General features: G+C 47.3%; 2 protein-coding genes across 2 annotated transcripts; both read left to right on the plus strand.

Annotated features, from left to right (window-relative positions):
- Nucleotides 1-4444: 4444 nt before the first annotated feature.
- Nucleotides 4445-5645, plus strand: LOC143510742 (uncharacterized). The gene is made up of 3 exons (XM_077000453.1): nucleotides 4445-4977; nucleotides 5065-5213; nucleotides 5334-5645. Exons 1-3 carry the CDS (start codon nucleotides 4445-4447, stop codon nucleotides 5453-5455), a joined length of 804 nt encoding a protein of 267 aa, XP_076856568.1. The 3' UTR covers nucleotides 5456-5645.
- A 539-nt stretch (nucleotides 5646-6184) lies between these two features.
- Nucleotides 6185-7685, plus strand: LOC143510799 (uncharacterized). Its single transcript, XM_077000589.1, has 3 exons — nucleotides 6185-6315; nucleotides 6430-6757; nucleotides 7032-7685. The coding sequence occupies exons 2-3, from the start codon at nucleotides 6626-6628 to the stop codon at nucleotides 7683-7685; spliced, it is 786 nt and encodes a 261-aa protein (XP_076856704.1). The 5' UTR covers nucleotides 6185-6315; nucleotides 6430-6625.
- The last annotated feature ends 9362 nt before the right edge of the window (nucleotides 7686-17047 follow it).

Here is a 17047-nt window from a genome sequence, read left to right on the forward strand (position 1 = left end):
CACATTCTGTTTTATCTTTGCCTGTTTTGGGTATTACTGAGATCACTGCTTGTCTCCAAGACAAAGGGGGTTCTCCCCCCTTAAGAACATAATTAAAGCAGTCATTAAGTAATGGTATTATTATCTTTCTAGAGGTTTTATACCACTCCGATGGGTAACCGTCGGCACCTGGCATTTTATTAGTTTTCAGTCTTGATATAGCTTTACCTATTTCTTCCTCTGTTATCTCCTGAGTTAATATTCTATTTTGTTCAGTTCCTATTGATGGTAGATCTAAAGACCTCAAAAACTGTGACACGTCTTGTAATTCGGCTGCTATAGGTTGGGCATACAATTTTGTGTAATACTTTTCAAAGGAGTGTTGTATATCTTCCATTTTGTCACATAATTTGTTAGTCTGGGGATCTTTTACTTTCCGTATAAATCTCTCTGCTTGCTGCTTACGTAATCTCCACGCCAATAATTTCTTAAATTTTGGGCCATTCTCATAATAGTTTTGTTTAATTAGTTTCAATTTCTGCTCCATTTGATTTTCATATAAATTATTTAGAAGTTGCTTTGTGTTTTGAATCTGGTTTAAAACATGGATTTCATTATGTATCATATGTTTACTTTCCAGGTGTTTTAATGTTTTAGTTAGGTCTCTCATTTGTTTTTCTTTTTCCTTTTTCCTGCGAGCTGTCCACATTATAAGTTTGCCTCTAATAACAGCTTTTGGCCCGTTGTCAAAAAAGACCCTGAGTTTCGCCGGGTAAAGCGTCTGGAAGCGGAGTCCCTTTTCTTTAAGCGCTTTTCTAATTGTGGAAAATGCCTTTCTTTTCCTGAGTATTTCGGGAGGGTAATCTTGCTCAAAAAACACTCTTTTGCCTCTGTGGTGTATCTCTTTCTTTTTCCAGGCAGATCGAAGAACCATTTCTTTTGTTTTATACTCCTGGAAACAGATCACTATAGACCTTGGGTTAGAGCCTTGTGGTGGTCTAGGTCCAAGGGATCGGTGGCAGCGCTGTATGTCGAGGGTAGCGTTGGGAGAAGATAACTCTGTTGTGATAAATTTTTTTAGAAATTCCTCCATATTATCTCCCTCTGCTCCCTCCTCAATTCCGTGTATCCGTATGTTATTTCTGCGTGAACGCGCCTCCAGCTCTGTTAGCTGCGCTTGAGTATTCTCTTGGAGCTCTAAAACATGAGAGAGTACCTGCTTAGCTTCGGCGCTCCACTCTTCCATTTCAGCTATTCGCCGCTCCGTCTCCTCAACTCTGCCAGTTATTTCTTTCAGATCAGATCCGATAAAGTTCAGTTTCTGGTTGACTTCCTCTCTAAAGTCCACCAGTTCCTTTTTCAACAGTCCCACCACTTCGCCAAGCTCTTTTTTCATGTCCGAACGGATCCCCTGTATCTCGCTAATGATATTAGCTTGAATAGCTTCCATAGCTTCGTGTCCGGTAGGGTTGCTAGCGTCGTTGCTAGCCTCTTCGTTTTCATTCGAGGGTTTATCGTCCATCTTAAGGTTTTGTTGCAAATTTCCCCTTGTCTTTCTTTTATGTCCCCCTTCCATGACATAAGGTACACTTTTCGGCTTCAATGCTCAGTATTTGTTAGAGGGGGAATAAGACCGTCTGGGAGCCTCAAACTTAGGCTGCTACTTGTGTCTGCGCCATACCGGAAGTCCCATAGTGCATTTTGAAGCAGGGCTGAAGGTCAGAGCTCAGGGCTTTTTGCCACGCAGCCTTTTGAATTTGTAAGCGTAAGGCTGAGAGCTCTGTGCGTGACACGGAAGCAGACTGGAACTCAGCAGGTGTAACGGTTGCTCTGGCTGTGGAGAGTAGGGCAACAACCTCAGGCTCTGTCTCAGGTTCATCAGCATCAGGTGTAGGCAAGGGTAAGCACCACAGACAGTCTGCAGTTTGGTTCTGTGCGCCAGCGCGGTAGACAATGTCATAATTGAAGCAGAGCAGTCGTGCTGACCACCTGGCGATGCGCATTCCAGCCCTGTCAGTGCCTTTGGTGCAGAGGAGTGTAGTGAGGGCCTGATGGTGGGTGCGTAGGGTGAACTATGACCCCACAGGTACGTTCTCCATTTCTCGACTGCCCAAACACACTGTTCTTGGTGAGACATCTAGGAATGTGCTGTTTCTTACAGTGACGAACTCTCCGACCCCGAAGTTGCTGTTTCACTCTGAATGTCCATAGAGGAAGAAAACTCTATTACTCTCACACACAACTCTCAACTTCCCTCCCTCTGTCTGTCTCTCTCACACATGCACCAAGGTAACCGAACTGTCTGTCTCACACACATGCATCTAGATTACAGGACTGTCTCACACACACACATGCACCTAGGAATGTCTCTTTTGCATTACATTTATTACAGTCGTTATCTGTATCAGTATGATTTTTCTATCCAGTATGATGTCTTATTTTAAATTACTTCATAGCACATCTTCAGGGAAGGTAACAAATAGTCATATAAAGCAATCTCATATGTGTTAAAAGATTAAAAACAAAACTATGTACTAACCTCCTGCAGTACATCATTTAACTGCTGCTCCTCATCTGGGTCTTGGTCACTTGGTGTCTGAGTGGAGAATGATGTGGCCTCCTTGTCATGTGCTGCTGGTTCTTCTGTGATGGATGCTCCATGGTTACTTGTGGTGGGGCCTCACTTGCTGTTTGGCAGCAGGTGTCATGGCTCCTACTGCATTTTGGACCTTCAATACTTCATCAGCAGACAAGAACCTCAGTTTTCCAAACCTGGGATCCAAAGTAGCAGCAATCAGAGTGATGTTTGGAGATTCAGGAGTGAACTCAGTTAGTCCTTCCCATCGTTCTGTGACCTGCTGCATGAGAATTCCCTTGTGACGGCGTTATTTTGCAGTACTCCAATGTTCAAGAGATCCTGTCGGCTGTATGTAGGATTTGCGGTACTTAACGAGACAATTGTGGACAAACATATAAACAAAAACGCGAAGAAAATGCACTGAGTAAGAGAGCGTTGAGCCGCTGCGTCTGTGCGCGCCGCCATCTGTGAAGTGAAGGTTAATGCTTTGCTGTACTTCTTTTCAGTTTCACCCCTTTTCAAATCATTAAACCTGTGGACAAATAGACAAGTGTGTTCAGAGTCGTGGTTGAAGAAAGGTGTTTATCTCACTGTCAAGTCACATCATCCCTTATGTGAATAGAGGACAGTACAGTGAAAAGAGGTTTCCATACCATAGGACAACGCAGTTCTCAGCCTAACTCAAACTGGTATCACACTTTCGTGTTTGGCTACATCAGTGAATATTTTCTCTTGTACTATGGATGAAGAACAGGCATCTTCACAACACACTAGGTCTTGTTCCTCGCGCTCTTCCCTGCACTCCAGAAGTTCAGCCACAGCCACTGCTGCCACAAAGACTCGGGCAAGAGCCGAAGCTGCTAAAGCACGACTGTCTTTCACTGAAAAGGAGATGCAATTAAAATTAGAGAAAGCTCAACAACAGGCTGCAATGGAAATGGAAACACTGGAGAAAGAAACTGCCGCAGCTGTAGCTGAAGCTGAGGTTCTGGAAGCAGCATCAGACACCAGTAGTGAGAAACATAGCTGCAAACTCCAACTCGATGCAGTGCCACTTGATCCTAAACAGCGTACAAAGGATTATGTTGTAGAACAGGCTAGTGCATACGAAGACAAGCATGTAGCTTCAAAGGCAGATGTACTCCCTCAAGACGAGAGGAGACAGGTGCATGTAGACTCAACACAACACCATTCTCTCTGCACCCCACGCATCAAAGAAAAAGATAGTATTTATTCTGTTATCAACATAAGTGTTTTAGATCCTCCTCCACCTGTGGATCCTTCAAGAGCTCAGAACCCATTTCACACTTCAGATTCACCCCATGATGCTCCGAAAATTGTGCCTCTGGTGGACCGCAGCATTGCCAACTCCTCAGTAAGGAGAGTAGCTATTGGTTGTCGTAAAAGTCGCCTAGAAGTCGCTAAATGACGCCATCGCCTAATTTGCATAATACATGTTTTTGAAGCTGTAAAGGAATAACGTTGGGAGAGAAGAAAATGAGTAAAAACACTCTAAATATGTTAGAACTAAAAATGAACATCTGTTGCCTTTGAAATAGGCAGTCACTTCTCAAAAGAACTACATGACTTTAATGCTTTGTATAAATCATTTTTACGTCAATTACATAAATAGTTTTTTTGCTGTGTTGTTAAATGTTAGTATAAGAGTAGTTTACTAGAGATCACACTTGTGTGTGCATGTCTGTCTGTGTGTGTGTATGTATGTATTTATGTATGTGTGTGTGTGTATGTATGTGTGTATGTATGTATGTGTGTATGTATGTATTTATGTATGTGTGTGTGTGTGTGTGTGTGTGTGTGTGTGTGTATGTATGTATGTATATGTAGTCGTGTGCATGCTCATTTTGCTCTCTCCTGTTGTACAGAATGGACTACACACCTACATTCAGGCGTGAGGCCTGTGGTGAGCTCACCCTCCAACCCTCGCCCGATGCCGCGGTGCTGGTCAGCGCCTACAAGCAGCGGCCGACCTCTTCCCGTCCTTGGAACGCTGACAGGGTGAGGGATGAGGCCAAGGGTCGGGTCAAAGCAGGAGGAGGCGACCCCGGGAACGCCCGGCTGGTTCTGAGTGAAAGCACCGTCCAGTTTGGCCAGTACCGGGGTCAGACATTTAGGTGGCTGCTGACCCATGACGTGGGCTACGCCATGATGGTGTCTGCAGCCCATCAACGGGAGCGCGAGGGTGGAGATGCTTCTGTCTCCCCCTCCATGGCCAACAAAGATGTCCTGGTGCGGTACGTGAGCCTGTTTCCTGACGTGACGAGGGCCGTCAGGGAGCGCTGTGTCATGGACGAGCCCTCTTCTTCTGGGCAGGAGGGCCAGTGTCTTGTTTGGTTTGGGGAGCACCAGAGCGTCTCATACAGGGACCTGTACCAGGCCCAGGACAGAGAGAAGAGGAGGTAGGTGCTACCTTCATGTACGACATGCAGTGGATGTTGAAGGTGGAACGTGCTGCACTCTCACGATTGGTTTTTTGTTTAATACAGCTACGTCCAGTGGATCCAGCAGCAGAAGGTCAGACCTGGGACCAAGATGGAGGCACTGCAGAAGTTCATACAGTGCAGAGATGTGGAGAAGATCACCCGGCCAGAGACACGCTCTGTGCCTGCTCCGGATACAGTGCCCCGTCTCCCAGGTTGTACAGTTTGCATGTGTAGAGACACGCGTGTGTTGTTTTGTGTGTGTGTGTGTGTGTGTGTGCCTGCCTCCAAGCACAACTCCTGTCTGATAACGTGTTTCTTGTGTCCATACACAGGCTTGTCCAAGCGCCGGACTTCCACAGCCAGCCGCAGCACACAGGATCCCACAGACGCCGAGCTGCTGGCTGCATCAGTGGAACTGGACGTTGAAGGTGAGTTGTCCTGCAGGTTGGACTGAGTGAAGTACACTAGTATTGGATTGAATGTCTTGTTGTTTGGCCTTAACTTGTTTTGTTGTAATGCAGCTGTATTGGAAAGGAAATGGAAGTGGTAATGTAGGTAATGAAGGGTGGTGGTGCTAGAATAGTCTCACGCTGCACCGTCATTAATTCATGCTGCACTTCATCAATCTTCATAATCTTTAACTCATTAATTGCATGTTAAGTAGCAATGGGTGCATCTCTGCTTATTTCATTAACATAGTAGCTGCACAAAATGACAAACTTTTGTTTGCGCTCCCTACCGACGGCTGAACCAGAGCAGCAGCCTTTGGAAATGCAGCCAGTGTCCACTGCTGAGGTGAGCAGCCCAGCTCTGGGGTTTTTGTTGTAGATTCAGTGAAAATGCGAAGCCCGTATTCATTACATCTGTCTGTCTGTCTGTTTAAGGTGCTTCTGCCTGAAGGCTGGAAGCAGACGCTGCCCAAAGAGCAGCATCAGTGGGTCAGCCGGGCTCTCTTCACCAGAGACCAGTCTGGGAGGCGCTGACGAAGAACCTGCGCCTGTGGTGGCCGCCTCCTGGACCCCGGCTGGTGTACACGCAACCTCCGTCATCGCCAGACACCTTCTTCCACAGCAGGCTGTTCCTGTGGATGCCCTATCGCATGTGGGCATTCAAGCTGCTGGGCCATAAGCTGACGGCCTGCGGGACGTACAAGACCGTCTGGAGGGTCTTGGACTTCAGCGTCTGGTACTTCATGGCCACTGAGTACCTGGAGTGCCGCCGCTGTAAGAAGAAGGTGGCGGGATGGTCGCAGGACATCCTGGATCAGCTGGACCCCGTCCATCGGGAGAAGTTCCCAGCGATCCAGACTTACAGGTGAGCGTGTGTGCACTCAATGAGTGTGCGTGTGCATTTGTAAGCTTGTGAGAAGTTGTGTTTGATTGCTATGTGACCTGTGGTTTTCTGTGTTTTTGCTTTGGCACGCTGTAGGCTGTCCTGCGACAAGGAGGTCGTGAGCTTGATGTGAGGCCGCACTCTCGGGAACAGTGTGACCTCGCTGTACAGGCATCTGTGTGTCAGGCACAGACAGCAATGGCTCACTCAGTCCTCAGAGTACCTCTCCAAGCTCAAAAAGTGTCTGGTCCCGGGCACTGACCCCAGCACCATCACCCACCAGCTGCCCCCAATGGTGCCAGTGCCCACTCCAAAATGGCTGCTGACAGTTTATGCCCAGGATGTGCTGTCACGGCTTGAGGAGACGAAGGCCAGGGTCACCTCCATCTACGGAGCCGTATTAAAGATGGACTCCACTAAGAAGGTAAGATTGTATGGGAGCACACACATATGTGCGCACACACACACACACACACACACACACACAAACACACACACATACACACACACACACACACACACACACACACACACACACACACACACACACATATGTGCACACACACACACATATACACACACACACACACACACACACACACACACACACACACACACACACACACACACACACACACACAGTAATCTCTATGGTGGGTTTGTTTGTCATATGCGCTGTGTCTCTTCTGTCTGTTCAGGTGACCAAGAAACTTGCTGGTGCTGCTTCCGGCACGGCGTCATGGGCAACAAACGTCACCAACGAGTTTGGGCAGGTCCTCATCAGCGTCCTCACGGCGGGAGAGTGCCAGGGCCTGCTGCCCATGTGCGTGAAGCTGATGGAGCGGTACCAGCGAGCCAGAGAGGATCCTCCCCAGCTCCTCTACGTAGACCGGGACTGCTGTTCCACCGTGGACAAGGGCAAGGCGGCCGCCATGTTCCACGCGTGGGACCAGCTGGTCGTCAGGCTGGACGTGTGGCACTTCATGCGCCGTTTTGCGGCGGGTGTCACCACAGACTGTCACCAGCTGTACGGCCTCTTCATGGGCCGCCTCTCCTTCTGCGTCTTTGAGTGGGATGCAGAGGATATGGGCCGACTACAAGAGGCCAAGCAGTCGGAGCTCGGGGAGGCACCGCGGTCCAGAGGCCACCTGACTGATGCTACGTCCTCCAGCAGACCTACAGCTAAGGAGCTGGCTCGGCACTGCTGCCACACACGCGGGGCCCAGGCGTCCGAGGAGCTCATGCTCATGACCAGGAGAAGATGGAGGACATCTGGCAGACCCAGAGGCGCCACCTCCACTGCATTCAGGACCCTCCTGGCATACAGCTCTACAGGAGGGTCGGGCAGGTGACCAGGGGAGGGGTCATCCTGCCCGTATATCACTGTGCGCGCGGGTCCACATCCCTGGAGTCGTTCCACCTCCACCTGAAGCGCTTCGTGCCTGGTGAGTGTCTCACACTCTCTCTCCTTCTCATACGTACATGCAGACGTAGGCGTCAGGACTGTTTGCTAAGTGCCTCTTGTCCTTGACTGTTACAGGTACGAGTGCAGGTGTTCGTGAGGTGGAACGAGGAGCGCGCGGCAGCAGCGGTGGAGGGGAGCGATCCTGCTCGGGTCTGCTACAGTGTCCAGCTGCAGCACTATGCCAACCAGCTCAGCCAGCAACTCCTTGGGCTCCAGCTGTGTGAGGACTACACGAGGCGTGGAGAGAATACAGGTAATGTTCACGGACCCCACGTGCTCTGAGCCTCGAGCCACTGCTGCCTCTCCATCGTGCAGCAGTGGGGCATCGTTCTCCGGATGCATTGTCGCAGGCCCAGTCTGACCCTGCCGAGGACTCCACGTCCGAGCCAACCGAGGAGAGCGTCCCTGGCCAGGTTGCTAGGCATTTGTGACACAGCAGAAGGTAGACAGCATCATTGGGGACAAACTATGGCGTCATCAGGGACGTAGTCCTGGGCAGCCCTGGCCTCATGGCTCGGACAAAAATACAGCTCTTTGAGCTGAATCAGAGGACACTGACCCAGTGGTGAGTTGATCCAGTCTTCTTTGTCTGAAATTGATCTCATTGACACTGTGAGCTGTACAGGCTGATTACTGATTTCTGTTACAGGTACAACGGCAGGAAGAAGAAGCAGGAACAGGAGGTTCTGCACCTGAGCGTTGGCCAGTCCAGCACTCCCACGGTGGAGAACCCCTCCCTCCCGTGCTGAGCTAGCTCCCGGAGCGTCCCACGCACGCCCACCCTGCCTACGACTTTAACATCCAGGTGGACGCTTCCGGACAGGCTTCCCAGCGCGTCCGAGGCCACCATCCTCTTACCTCTGATGACGCCACAGCTGCTCCAGCTTCTGCCACCCCCGCCACTCCAACTGCCCCCGCCACACAGCCTGGGCCCAAAGTGCCCCGGACCACAGCGTGGTGGTGGAGGAAGAAGTGGAGCAGTGGGTGGAGGAGATGAAGAGGTGCTGGACAGGGTCAGTGATTCAAACACCCACCTGACGTTTTGTAAATAGTTTATGTAAAAAAGTTTATATATGTATGCATGTATAGTTTTATGTGAATGAGCACTTAAGTAAGCACTGTTTTATATTATAAGCACTGATTGGCACTGATTTATTTAAAAGTTTATTTATTCAGATTTTTATTGTTGATTAAAGAAAACACTGTTCACACAATTTGCTGTTTCCACAATTTATAAACAGTTTTATTTATTTAATTTATTAAAAATTGTGACAGCGAACTCTCTCACGGTTTTCAAACGCAGACTGAAGACCCATCTCTTTGTAAAGCACTTATAAGCACTAATCTACTGAAGAATTGGTATAAATCGTAATTGCACTTTATCTCTGGGAACACTTGCTAATGTAGTCTTGTAGGTATTTCAGTCTTGCTAGGTATTGCTCTGTGTCTAATCTTATATTTTGTTGTCTTCTTTCTAGGTATCAGCACTGGCAACTGTTTATGGCAGTGCTTGAGCTTGAGTAGTTTGAACTTAAACCTGTTTATACTAGATAGAGATGCATATTCTGACTAAACACTTAGCACTTTTTGTAAGTCGCTCTGGATAAGAGCGTCTGCTAAATTCCGTAAATGTAAATGTAAATATTCAATAGAATATCAAGATGATAAAAAAGTTGAAATTATAACAGAAATTCCTAAATCGTGTTAAAAAAAATATAAATAATATGATAAAAGAAAAATAATACATATGACATTCAATAGTTTACAACGTTTGTTGTGCATAGCACATGGCTACTTGACATGCAAATTGTAAAGCACATGGCTACTCAACATGCAAGACGTCCCACCCTCTGTCACCACTGGCTCGCCTCTCTACCAACACAGTCCCGCCTCCTTGCCAAAGAGGTCACATGGTACAAGATTTGGTCACGAATGAGATCGGGCATCCCAAATTTGGTTTCTAGAGCTCCCCTGGCATCTGGAAGGGCAGTCAAGGGCAGTCATGGCCTGGTGGTTAGGGAACTGGTCTTGTGACCGGAGGGTCGTGACTGAGGTGCCCCTGAGCAAGGCCCTTAACCCTCAATTGCTCACTTGTATAAAAAATGAGATAAAAATGTGAGTCGCTCTGGATAAGGGCGTCTGCCAAATGCCATAAATGTAAATGTAAATGGAAGGACCCCCCCCCCCCCCCCAAGGGCCCAAACTGGACACAGAGAAGATTGGCCCCCATCCTTTGTTTGGGTACAGGGATGATTGTTGCTGGCTTGAGGCAGGTTGGAACAGAGGCTTGCTCCAGGGAGGTGTTGAAAATGTCTGTAAACACTGCTGTCAGCTCTCCTGCACAGTGCTTCAGAACCCATCCTGGTACTCTGTCAGGTCCTGTAGCTTTTTTGGGGTTGATATGTTGCAGGGGTCCATTTCATTTCGTGGGGGCTCAGCACCAGTGGTGAGGGTCCCTGTAGTACTGCTGAAGTGCTCCTCAATGCGCTTCTTATGCAGTGCTTTGCATCCTTGATAACTCTCCTGAGTTTAGACCTAACTGTTCTGTAGTCCTCACCATCCCGAGTGGAAAGCAGCGTCTCGGGCCTCAATAGTCTGATAACAGTCCCGTTCATCCAAGGTTTATTGTTGGGAAGTGTTCGTACTGTCTTCTGTGTGGTCACGCTGTCCAGGCAGAAGGTGATGTAATCCAGTACGGATGAAGTGTAGGTGTTGAGGTCTGTGTGGTTGTTGTGAGTGTGAGTGTAGGTGTTGAGGTCTGTGTGGTTGTTGTGAGTGTGAGTGTAGGTGTCGAGGTCTATGTGGTTGTTGTGAGTGTGAGTGTAGGTGTTGAGGTCTGTGTGGTTGTTGTGAGTGTGAGTGTAGGTGTTGAGGTCTGTGTGGTTGTTGTGAGTGTGAGTGTAGGTATTGAGGTCTGTGTGGTTGTGAGTGTAGGTGTTGAGGTCTGTGTGGTTGTTGTGAGTGTAGGTGTTGAGGTCTGTGTGGTTGTTGTGAGTGTGAGTGTAGGTGTTGAGGTCTGTGTGGTTGTTGTGAGTGTAGGTGTTGAGGTCTGTGTGGTTGTTGTGAGTGTGAGTGTAGGTGTTGAGGTCTGTGTGGTTGTTGTGAGTGTAGGTGTTGAGGTCTGTGTGGTTGTTGTGAGTGTGGGTGTAGGTGTTGAGGTCTGTGTGGTTGTTGTGAGTGTAGGTGTTGAGGTCTGTGTGGTTGTTGTGAGAGGTAGTGTCTTTAAAAATCTCCCATCTGTGTCCTCAAAGCAGTCTTGTAATCTTGTTTTTGCGGACTGCAGGCTTCGCTCTTGCAATGAGTGGTGTGTATGCAGTTAGAAGCAGACTGATATGATCAGACCAGCCAAGCTGGGGAGAGGGCGTCCCTTTGTAACACTTTGGTATATTGTAACAAACTTGATCCAAAATGTTGCTTCCTCTGGTCTCAAAGTCAATGAACTGATGGAGTTTTGGCATCACAGTTTTCAGATTGGCGTGATTAAAGTCCCCTGCTATTATAAACACGCCATCTGGATGTTCATTTTGCAGCCCGTGAAGAGCATCATGCAGACTCGTTAACGCTAATTCCACGTCAGCATGTGGTGGTATGTAAATAGCAGTGAGGAACACTACGCTAAACTCTCGTGGCAGATAAATCGGTCTGCATTTCAATATTATAAATTCCAGATGTGGGGAGCAATATGTCTGTACAATATTAGTAGAAGTGCACCATGCATTACACACACAGATACACACTCCGCCTCCTTTGTCCTTACCGGAGTCAGCTGTGTGATCTGCTCTGAAAACAGTGCCGCCCGCCAGCTCAATAGCAGCGTCTGGGATGTTGGAATTCAGCCAAGTCTGGGTGAAAAAGGAAGCACAGCTGCTGATTCTGTTTGAATGAATCCTCAGTCTGAGCTCGTCCATCTTGTTGACGATGGACTGAGCGTTCTCCACAAACAGACTGGGCACTGCTGGTCTGTCGGGTGAGTATCTTAGCCTAACCTAGCCTAGCCTAGCCTGGATGCCGGTCCGCTTGTCCCGCTTTTTCTTCCTGTCTCGTCTCCACCTGCGCTGCTTGCTGCTTCGGTTTGTGATCCATGCAGGAACTGATGTGTGGAGCAGCTCCTCCTGAATTTCATATGGTGGTGGAGTCTAGTTATTGTTTAGATTCTGTAGCATGTTCAATCTTTTGATACTTATGTGGGTCGAACCCGATTGAGCCACTTATGTGCACAACACAATGTGGGGAGAGGAACACAGATGTAACAAGCAGCACAACCAACACCTGAGAATCTGTTTGACCATTTGTAGATTTTGTAGAGCTCACACCAAGTGAAGGGAAGAAATACTGCTTGGTAATTGTAGATCTGTTTTCAAAGTGGGTTGAGGTTTTACCCACAACACAGCAGGACTCAGACGTCGTGGCCAAGGCCCTGGTAAAAGAAATCATTCCTAGGTGGGACATTCCAAGCTAAATATGTAGTGATAACAGAAGCCCTTTCATCAGTGGGGCCTTGAAAGCAGTAGGTGCATTTTTATAAATTGACATGGAGCAGCACTGCACCAACCAACCAGCAAGCGCGGGGGCTGTAGAGAGAGAAAACAGTAACTTGAAGAACAAACTGAGTGAGGCATGTGCAGAAACTAAGCTGGGTGGACCAAAGTCCTCCCCATCGTTCTCATGAATATGAGAATGCAGGTAAGACCAAAACATGGCTTGAGCACGTTTGATATTTTGTTTGGGGAACCGCCAAAACACCAGAGTGGGAGAATTTCTGCAACAGCCTCATTTGACTTTTAAACTTATAATAATGCAACATGTTGTGTACAGTGTACATTTAAACAACTACAGACTAAGTGCACAACAAATCACATTTTAAAAAGCAAGCAACTCTTTATAACAAATATCTGTAGCTATATAGCTGTGTTTTATTTGTACATTTTAAAGTAATTTACCATTTTCCTTTCCTCAGTACTATATTCAACCCACTGCTTAATGGCAGTACTGTGGTACATTTCAGTCTTTCTCTTTAAAGAACAGAAGCAAATGTACATAAAACTCTTTACATATGTAGCCCTAGCATGGTCTGCCCTCTGGTGTGTGTGATGGAGTGGGAGGAAGCAGGCAATCACGGGGGCAGCTGTAGTCCTGCGGTTCAGGTATTTAGGCAGACAGCCCGGGGTACTTAGAGCAGAACAGTGTGGCTAGGCTAACAGCAGAACGAGTGGCCGCGTTTGGATGAAGAACTGTTCTTATCAGGCATGCACATGGTAAAGGTACGTGGTGGTTGTGTGTAGGCACTTGACTAGAAATATAATATTGTGGAAAAAGGAGGGGTCGTCAACATTCGGCCCATATATGTTAGCAAAACATAAACGCATATTTAGAATGGATAGGTTGAGTATTATGTATCTACCATCTGGATCAGTTATATTGTTGCTAATGGAAAAGCTTATCCTTTTATTAATTAATATGGCCACCCCCCTTTGTTTTGAGTTGTAACAGGCTGAGTACAGGTGTGGGAACTGAGGAGAGGTCAGTGTGTATGTAGGTGTTTTAGACATATGTGTTTCCTGTAGAAAGACAATATCTGCTTGTAAGTCGTTTAGCCGATTAAAAATTTTCAATCTCTTTTCCCTCGAACCAGTTCCACGTACATTCCATGTGACGAACTTCAGTGAACTAATGGTAAAACTACCTGTTTGAGTGTTGGATGGTTGCTAAAGGTGTGTGTGTTGCACTTCTGTGTAGTATGCCTGTGTTGAATGTTTCGTGTATGTGTCTGCGTCTGCGCTACATGCCTGTGTGTCTGTGCCTGCATGAATCGGTCATGTGTGTGTATCTCCTGTGTGTTAGTGTGAGATTGTGCTATATGTCTACGTATGTGTCTGTTTTGCCTACCTGCCTGCATGTGCGTGTGTGTGTGCATACAATACATTGCAGTCTTGAAAGTGGGTGAACAAATCGCTGGGTGAGTGTAGAAAGAGAAAAAGAGAGGGGAAGGGAAAAGGAGACGTACACTGAAAGTGCATATACAACAAAAAAAGGATAAACAACTAGGACTAATGACGGAAAACATACAGTACGGTGCTAATTAGACCGGCATTAGTTATTTAAATTAAACATGTCTTGTTGTTCTAGGCGAAAAGTAATGTGTAGTAAGGAGTTGGTGTCGGTGTTGATACATTTCACCTGTTTAGAACAGCCATGGTGTTGTGTTGGTGTCGCGGTAGAGTTGACCGTTTACGTAGAGTTTATCCACTGATATTACAGCCCGGGATCCTGCCTGGATGAAACTCTTGCGGATGGGAAACAAGACCTTGCGTCGCTCCAGGATTTCTTTGGGGAACTGATCGTTAATACTGAAGTTGGTTCCCTTCAGCTCCCGGCCGCGGCTTTTCAGCAGTTCCTTTTGTTTGAAATGTTCAAATTTTGCCACGATCGGTCTGGGTCTCCGCGCATCTGGCCGTTTCCCCCCCCAGGCGGTGAACGCGGTGAAAGCTGATGGTTTTGACGGTTGCCTCTGAGACTTTTAGGTGAGTCTGTATGAATGTTTTCACCGTAGTCTCGGGGTCTTCGTCCGCCTTCTCCGGGATACCTGCAAATATAAGATTGTCTCTCATACTGCGGGACTGAAGATCAATGACAGTTTCCTTTATTTTTTTGTTTTCTTCAGAGAGTCGGGTCATTCCCTCGGTGAGCGATTTCACCGACTCTCTGAGAACCGTATTTTCAGCCGCGAGTGCTTCCACTTGCTGCTGGCTAAATTCCACCGACTCACGCAACGCCTGAAACTCTTGGTGGAGAATTTCCACCAGCGCCAGGCGCGCGTCAAACCTGGACAGTTTGGTGTTGATGGACTCCAGGATGTCCGCCGTGTTGCAGGTGTGTGGGGAAGCCGCTCCCGGGGAAGCTTCGGCACGGCTCCTCTTGGTCGATGGCGTCTTGTCTGGTTTGCTCATGATAATTCTATCGAAGCAGTTGTCAATATACGTAAATATATTGTCCAAGTCTTTGCGGTGCTCCAGAGTTGTTGCGTCCGTTGATACCTATGTAAAAGAGAAACAAAGAAAAACCAACAAAAAACAAACACAGAGATTATTATGCTATATTTTTAGGTTGTCTTAAATTATGTTAGCGGGTAATAAAAAATATTGTTAATTTTGTTTAGCAGCGGCCTGCCGCCATGTTCCAAAGCTTCCGCCTTCTGCCGGTTTGCTGCCTGACGTGTCACTCCGTCATTTCCTCCTGTCCATCCACTACAATCAGGTAATATTAGATATTTAGGCATACATGTCTCTGCTAAACTGTTAGACTTGGTGCAGTTAAATCATATCCCTCTATTAAAAACTATAGAAGATGATCTCACACGTTGGAACGCTTTACCTATATCACTCATGGGGAGAGTGGCTACCATTAAAATGATGGTTCTACCCAAAGTTAACTATTTATTCTCATTAATCCCAAATAAACCCTCTGCTGCTTGGTTTAAATCCCTAGATTCAAACATCTCAAAATTTCTATGGAAAAACAAGCCATCAAGAATAAGTATGAAAACCTTGCAAAAGCCAAAACGCAATGGTGGCTTAGAATTACCAAATTTTTATCAATATTTCTTAGCCAATAGATTACAGTACATTTTAAAATGGGTCAAATACGACTTAATAGACAGGCCATGGTTGGACCTAGAACAAGCATTTTGCGGGAAAATAAAACTCTCAGACCTACCTTACATTAGCTCTAATATTAAGCGTCAGGACTGCTTTAAAAGCCTTAATATAAATACTTCACTGACAGCCTGGTGGGAATTCCTTAAATTAACTCGGTCCCCACTCATCCCATGCAAACTAACACCCATTTGGAACAATCCAGACATCTGTCAGAACAAGAAAGTACTACATTTTTCATCATGGCATGACAGGGGAATAAAAAATTTAGAACATGTTATTAAAGATGGAAACTTTGTCACATTCCAGGAACTTGTATCAGAATATGGAATAAACAACAGTAGATTTCTGGAATATCAACAATTAAAATCCATCATTCAACAGAGATTCAACCGCAATCAACTGAACTTAGAAATATCAGCATGGATAACTGAATTTTTTAATCTATATACTCCTAAATTATTATCAAAATTGTATAAATTATTGTTAAAATTTGATGACTCAATCTCCCTTCCGATAGCCAAATGGGAACGAGATCTATTTATTAATCCAGATCAACATTTCTGGACCGACATATGTACAAATATCTTCAAAATAAGTAAAAGCCCCAACTTACAACTTATACAATACAAAGTCCTTCATAGAACACACTATACAGGACAAAGGATGTTCCAAATGGGCCTAGCACAATCAAACATATGCACCCACTGTACAGGCAATATAATTGATAACTATATGCATGCTATATGGGATTGTAGGCCTGTTAAGGAATTCTGGAAGAAGGTATGTGTAGAATTGTCCACGGGGCTTAAAAGCTGCATCCCAACTTCCCCCAGACTGTGCATCTTAGGAGACGTCAGTGAATTAGATACAGAGGCAGACATATCACACATAGTTCTCACTGCCCTATGCATCGCCAAGAAAACCATTCTTATCAATTGGAAAACGAAAAAGGACCTGCATATTACTCATTACAAAAATTTATTACTTGATCACATCTGTCTGGAGAGAATGTCTGCTTCCTCTAAAGACCAGTTGGAGGAATTTAATTCTCGTTGGTCCCCATTGATCAGTTCCATTAGTTAGTCGGGGTGGTTGGCGGGGGCCTCAGCCCCCGGAGGGCCGGTGGGTGGCTGGGGGTCGACCCCGGGGAGACTGCTCGTGCCGGCCACTTTCTGGGCGGGGGGGCCGGGGCTGCCGACCTGGGATGGCATGTGCTTGCCCTGGCGGGCGGTGGTTGGGGGGGGCTTGGGTGGCGCTCCCTCTGGGCTCTGGGGTGTGGGGCCGGGGCGTGGGGGGGGGGCAGGTGCTGGCCCTCGGCGGGGTGGCTGGCCTCCCCTGTGGGGCCGGGTGGCGGGACCCGGGGCCTGGTGCCTGGGGCCCCCCGACCCCGAGCTGGGGCCCTGCCCGTGCGGGGGGACCTGCGCCGCTGCGGTTGCGCCGCTGGGGGGGGTGGGTCGGTCGGCCTGGGTCGGGGGGTTGGGTCTGGGCCTTGGGGCTCCGAGGTGCCTGGGTGGTGGGAGTGGGGTGGTGGATGATGGGGATGTCTGGGGTGGGCCGGGAGGTAGGGTTCCGGACTCCGACCAGCATGTCCTCA

Source organism: Brachyhypopomus gauderio, chromosome 1, assembly GCF_052324685.1.
Source record: "Brachyhypopomus gauderio isolate BG-103 chromosome 1, BGAUD_0.2, whole genome shotgun sequence".
Classification (NCBI taxonomy): domain Eukaryota; kingdom Metazoa; phylum Chordata; class Actinopteri; order Gymnotiformes; family Hypopomidae; genus Brachyhypopomus; species Brachyhypopomus gauderio.